General features: G+C 36.8%; 1 protein-coding gene across 1 annotated transcript; it reads right to left on the reverse strand.

Moving 5' to 3' along the window:
- Positions 1 to 5,668: 5,668 nt before the first annotated feature.
- Positions 5,669 to 6,601, reverse strand: LOC110285693 (olfactory receptor 5B3-like). Its single transcript, XM_021152030.1, has one exon. The coding sequence runs from the start codon at positions 6,599 to 6,601 to the stop codon at positions 5,669 to 5,671; it is 933 nt and encodes a 310-aa protein (XP_021007689.1).
- Between the last annotated feature and the right edge of the window lie 295 nt (positions 6,602 to 6,896).

Consider the following 6,896-nt stretch of genomic DNA (forward strand, 5'->3'; position numbering starts at 1 on the left):
TGTTGAAAATGCTGTCTTTTTTCCCCTGGATGGTTTTTGCTCCCTTATCAAAGATCAAGTGACCATAGGTATGTGGGTTGATCTCAGGGTCTTCAATTCTGTTCCATTGGTCTACTTGTCTGTCGTTATACCAGTACCATGCAGTTTTTGTCACAATTGCTCTGTAGTACAGCTTTAAGTCAGGCATGGTGATTCCACCAGAGGTTCTTTTATCCTTGAGAAGAGTTTTTGCTATCCTAGGTTTTTTGTTGTTCCAGATGAATTTGCAGATTGCCCTTTCTAATTCGTTGAAGAATTGAGTTGGAATTTTGATGGGGATTGCATTGAATCTGTAGATTGCTTTTGGTAAGATAGCCATTTTTACAATGTTGATCCTGCCAATCCATGAGCATGGGAGGTCTTTCCATCTTCTGAGATCTTCTTTAATTTCTTTCTTCAGGGACTTGAAGTTCTTGTTATACAGATCTTTCACTTCCTTAGTTAGAGTCACGCCAAGGTATTTTATATTGTTTGTGACTATTGAGAAGGGTGTTGTTTCCTTAATTTCCTTCTCTGCCTGTTTATCCTTTGTGTACAGAATGGCCATTGACTTGCTTGAGTTAATTTTATATCCAACTACTTCACCGAAGCTATTTATCAGGCTTAGGAGTTCTCTGGTGGAATTTTTAGGGTCACTTATGGGAATGCCAGGGCCAAGGGGTGAGGGTGGGTGGGTGGGGGACTGCGGGGGGGGGGAGTGTATTGGGGACTTTTTGGATAGCATTGGAAATGTAATTGAGGAAAATACCTAATTTAAAAAAAAGTTATGGGAGGTTGGGAAGTGCACAGATTAGAACAGGAGGGTAAAAGGAGAGGTGAAGGGAATGGGGGGGGGAGGGAATTCAGGGAGAGACAACTAAAACTATTTGAGGACTTATATAGAAATCTAATACAGTAGAAGTTTCCTATAGTATTTTCACATATGAAGGTTATATAAATGAAATGATAAACTAACAAGGTAGACAGAACTCCAACTGGACATCTCTGGTTACCAAATAAAGCTTCTAGGACTGGGAATGAGTTACATATAACCGAGTTGTGGACCAAAGGGATCCTTGGGAAAGCCTCAAACAGCCTAGGCTACTGCCAAGGCTATTGGTTGCATTTCACATGCTGGTGATAAGACCCTGTTACCAAAGACAACATTTACACAACTCACTGAACTCAGAAATGTAGAACTAGTAGCTTCTTAGAGATTTCACTGCTACACACTATTACTCATAATACTGGAAAATACTATGAACAATCCCAAAGGAGAACACAAACACAGCTGCAACCCCTTAGATTTACAAAAAAATGAGCTACCTGTAAGATACACGGGTGTAAAACTGGCACAAAAGTTGTTGAATAAACAACTAGTACCTGACACTTGATTTAAGACCTGCTCCATGAGATGGAGCCCATACACAACACCGCTTGTGGCCAAGAACCTGAGATCAGATAGGCTTGGGACTTACAGAAAAATAAAAGTCTACTGTTATGTTAAGGATCATACCAACATAGTGACTCCAAAACTCAATCTGCTATACTCATAGATCTTTGTCTTGGCAGCCATCATCAGATGTGTTTCCTCTGAAATGAAAATAAATACACAGAACCAAATATAGGCAATGTGCAGACTGTGACAAACCTTGAAACACACTTTTCTAGCCAGGATGTTTTAATTGAATATCTACCTCATATTGTGTCAGGACATTTGTTAAACCTTGCAGTCCTTTGCACATATATTGTAGCTTCCATGTTTGTGTTATTATTCGATTCATGTGTGTGCAAATGTGTCTGTCTTATGATTTGCATATGTTTCAACCTCTTTCTTTGGCTCTTTTTTTTTCTGTTTGCTTATTTTGTCTTATTCTTCACTGTTCATTTATGTTGTATCTTTTTTCTTCCTTCCTTCCTTCCTTCCTTCCTTCCTTCCTTCCTTCCTTTCTTTCTTTCTTTCTTTCTTTCTTTCTTCCTTCCTTCCTTCCTTCTTTCCTCCCTCCCTCCCTCCCTCTCTCTCTCTCTCTCTCTCTCTCTCTCTCTCTCTCTCTCTCTCTCTCTCTCTCTCTTTCTTTCTTTCTTTCTTTCTATACTGATTGATGCCTCTCTTGATTCCCCTCCATTCTGTCTCTGACAGGGTGCCCACTTAGTATCCCCCACCTTGGTGCATCAAGTTTCTGAAGTGAAGTCAATCAAGGAAGCCCTCTACTATATGTGTGCTGGGGCCCTAGGACTAACTCCTGTGTGCTGTTTGATTGGTAGCTCAGTGTATGGGAGCTTCAAGGAGTTCAGATTAGTTGATATTGTTGGTCTTTCTGTGCCATCATCTACAGGGCCTTCAATCCTTCTCCTAATACATCTACAGGGTGCCCAAACTCTGTCCAATTTGACTGTGGGTATTAGCATCCCACTCACTCAGCTGTTGATTACAGCCTCTCAGAGGACAGCTATGCTAGGCTCCTGTTTGCAAGCATAACAGTATCATTAATAGTGTCAGACATTGATGCCTGCCCATGGGATGGCTCTCTCAAGTTGGGCCAGTTATTGGTTGACCATCCCTTCACTCTGTTCCATCTTTGTCCTTAAAATTTCTGGACACAATTTTTGGGTTGAAAGTTTTATGGGTAGGTTGATGTTATTATACATTGACTGGGGGTCCTCCCTGGCTATAGAAGGTGATATCTTCAGGTCCCATGTCCTCACTGTTAGGCATCCCACCTAAGGACACCCACATTTAGAACTAAGAGGCCCCCAAGCCAGCTCTCTGTGACTACCTAGAGTTTCTGCCCAACCTTTACCACCTGGCAGCTTCATATTTTCTTTCATTCTCCTGGTCTTCTGGGCCTCTCTCCTGTCTCTCCCTATACCTGATCCTGTCTCTCTGTTCTCTCTCCATCCCCTCTCCTACTCAGGTGCCTCCTTCCCTCTGCCACCATGACTCATTTGTTCCCCCTTCTAAGTGTGATTTGAGCATCCACATTTGGACCTTCCTTCTTGATTAATTTCTTTGGATCTATGGGGTGTATCTTATCTTATGTTTTTATTATTATTGTTGTTGTTATTATTAATTATTATTATTACTATTAGTAGTATTATCCCTTGGATGGAAGGAGAGGTGAAGAGAGACTTGGAGGAATTGAGGGAGGTAAATATATTATATAAATATTTTAAATAAAAGAAAATTTATAAGCTTTGTGATTATACTTCTTTGATGTTCAAAATATAATTGATGAAGACACTCAATAGAGAAAAGTAAAACTTTTGAAACTGATCCACTTTTAACATGATAGAAATCAGATACAGACCTTTACTCTAAATAAAAGAATGAGTAAAATTTCCATAACAGATAGATTTTTCAAAGTAGTAGTCACAATAATATGTTTGGCATGTGAACTATTATAACTTTGACTAGCTGACCATGATGTCCCTGAAACCAAAGGGCAAGGAAGTCTTACTACACTTTTATTAGAATACTATTATAAAAAGTTCTAGATCAAGTGAGCAGCATGGACTCAAATCATAAAGTGCAATAGTATATATTCCTTACTGAATTATGGGAGCATTATGTATGCCTAAGGCTCATACACACTGTCAATTTATTTTATAAACCATATTCCTAGAACTCTTGCAAATTTTTATGATATTTGTGAAATAAATAAAAGAGATAACAAGAATTTGGGGAAATTACTGGTCATTTCTCTCAATTGAGACTACCTTAGAATAAAATTTTCATTATGCTTCACCAGTTAAGTGTAACTATTATAGAGGTCAGGCAATAATGGTAAAATTGTCCTAGGTTTTCCTGCTGATGAACACAAACTGTCTCCAACTGATCCTATGGTAATTTTGTAAGTTCCAGAGTACATATTTGGAAAGGTAACACGTATCAGATGGCATAATTAACTTGTACAAATGAACTTTCAAGAGCTATTAGAAAATTGTAATAAATGCCTAGAAGTCACTAGAACTACCTTTACCTAGTAACTAATAAGACAAAATCAATTTATTAGCAATAGAAGTTTGCAGAAGTTAGTTGCAATTGTGATATTAAAAGATGAATGGATATGTAATCTTGCTGTGTATTATTTATATCATATTCTAAGTCTCTGAATAAAAGGAATCACTCTTGGAATTTAACAAATAATTATTAAGTTTGCTTAATCGACTGTTGATTCAAATTATAGCAACTGTGTGAGCCATGGTTGCATTGTTCTAACAATCAATATACATTCTAATGCTTCATTTGCAGATATATTCATAGCAAATGTTTTTTTCGTATTTTTCAATGAACACTACGTGAAATTATTTTGATTTCTCCTGGAAGTACTTCCAGAGTATTCTCTCTAGCTGCAGTATGACCTTTAGGTTTAGGTCAGTATGTTTCAGGGAATTTAAGACTTCTTCCCATGTACAAAATTTTATACAGGCCCTCTAACTACATCAAGAATATTTTGCTAAATGAATGTAGTGATCAAGATATAGAAAGATCAGTAGACATACAAGTAAAGCATATAAGGACAGTTTATCAAAAGCCTTATCAAGATAAAACAAATAGTTTCTATCTCAGTGAATGTTCTTGAAATATAGTAGTATGGGACATGTTGACACAGCTCTTCTAAGATAAAGGATAAATTGTTTTATTAGGCCTTTCTTATGAAACAAAATGATTCACAACACCTATGTGTCCTTTTAGGATTATGGAGGTAATATATTCTTCATTTAATTTTATTTTCTGAGATCATTTATGAAATGATCTGACATTTATAATTCTGAGTAGAGGCCAGAACCACAGATGTCTCTATAACAGAATATTCTACACAGCCTGCATATCAGCATATTAGATAACAGTGAAATTATAAGTTAATGAATATATACATACTAACAAAACTAACTTCTGAAAAGAGAAAACAAGTATAGAAATTAAGAGGGGAAGCCGGGCGTGGTGGCACACGCCTTTAATCCCAGCACTCGGGAGGCAGAGGCCGGCGGATTTCTGAGTTCAAGGCCAGCCTGGTCTACAAAGTGAGTGCCAGGACAGCCAGGGCTACACAGAGAAACCCTGTCTCGAAAAACCAAAACAAACAAACAAAAAAAAAACCAAACAAACAAAAAAGAAATTAAGAGGGTAGCAATAAAAATTCAAATAAATATAATTCTGGTAATAGACAATATTAACAGTAAATTCTTGCAATAAATAGTTCATAATAATATCTCAACATAAAGGAAAAATAAGCTAAATATATGCAATTGACTCTTAAGGCTCCTGAAACAAAACACAGCAATCATAGAAGCACCAAAGTTAAAATCCACAGAGGTGTATTTTACTGTGCACTAAAAAAAAAAATCCAGTAAGGATTACAATGATGAATAACTATCACAAGATACCAGAAAAAGGAAGTTAAAAGAAAATAATTTATTGTATCAATACTGCTAAAAAATGGAAAAAATCAAATACAGAAAAGTAAAAAAAAAAAAATCTTATTCTAATCTGATATGCTCCCTAATTCAAGGACAAAATGATATGCAAGGGCAAGAATAAGCACTCAGATCTTGAGCTAGTATAATCTTAAAATATGATCTAATAAAAATAGATGTCATAAGAATTTTAATATTACATCACAGAATGTTAAAATTATTATCATACTGATTATTTTTCTTTCAGAACCACTTTCATGAATGCACTCTTGACTTCTTTGTTCCTCAGGCTGTAAACTAAAGGGTTCAGCATGGGAATGACCATGGTGTAGAACACAGACACAATTTTGTCAGTGTCCATTGCATGTCTAGAGCTCGGCTGCAGATACATGAAGATTATAGTTCCATAGAAAATAAAAACAGCAGTTAAGTGGGAGACACAGGTGGAAAGAGCCTTCTGAACTCCTGCTCTTGAGCGCATGTTTAAGATAGTGATAAAAATTATAAGGTAAGATACTATTATCATTATGAAAGCAATGAAGATATTGAAGCTGGCTAGGTAAATAAGTACTAGCTCATTAACATGTTTATCAGAGCAGGAGAGAGCCATGATTGCTGGCATATCACAGAAAAAATGATGGACCACATTAGACTTACAGAAAGAAAGACTGAATGTGTCTCCAAGATAAACTGAGACATTGAGGAAACTAAAACCATAGCACCCCATGATCAGACAGATACACACATTTGAAGTCATGGTGGTAGTATAGTGTAGGGGTTTACACACTGCTACATAGCGATCATAGGCCATTGAGGCCAACAGGTAATTTTCCACAGTAGCAAAGGCTGCAAAAAAGAACATCTGAGCAGCACAGTCATTGTAGGATATGAACTTGTCTCCTATTAGCAGCCCAGCTATGACTTTAGGAGTGACAGCTGAAGAGTAACAAACGTCTACCAGGGACAAGTTACCAAGGAAAAAGTACATGGGGATGTGGAGCCGAGAGTCCAAAAAAATCAGCAGGATCATCCCCAGGTTCCCTACCAGGGTGAAGATGTAGATGAGGAGAAAGATGATGAAGAGGGGAAGCTGCAGGCCTGGATCATCAGTGAGTCCCAGCAAAATGAACTGTGTCACATCTGTCCAGTTCTTCACCAGTGTCATTTTTTTCCACAATGTGATGGTCTGTATCAAAGATAAAGGGATAAGTATTACAATAGCAACCAAGATATTAAGAAGCAAAATCAAAAGATAAAGAGAATCATTGTAGTAACAACTTGTTTGGAAAGATTCTCTACAGTAGCCTGGACTTTGATGCAAATTTCTTATATTTTTCTACATATAATATGACATGCTAACCATACTGTAAATAAATACATTTTCCTTCACCAAAAAATTTGCAAGTTTTTGATAAATGATATATGTAATTTAAAAGTGATGTCTATTAATGTGCAGAAAA

The sequence above is a fragment of the Mus caroli genome, unplaced genomic scaffold, assembly GCF_978045245.1.
Source record: "Mus caroli unplaced genomic scaffold, Mus_caroli_1 scaffold_20, whole genome shotgun sequence".
In the NCBI taxonomy this organism is placed as follows: Eukaryota; Metazoa; Chordata; class Mammalia; order Rodentia; family Muridae; genus Mus; species Mus caroli.

Coding starts and splice junctions, on each gene's coding strand:
- LOC110285693 (XM_021152030.1), bottom strand. CDS start 6,601: ATGACACTGGTGAAGAACTGGACAGATGTGACACAGTTCATTTTGCTG.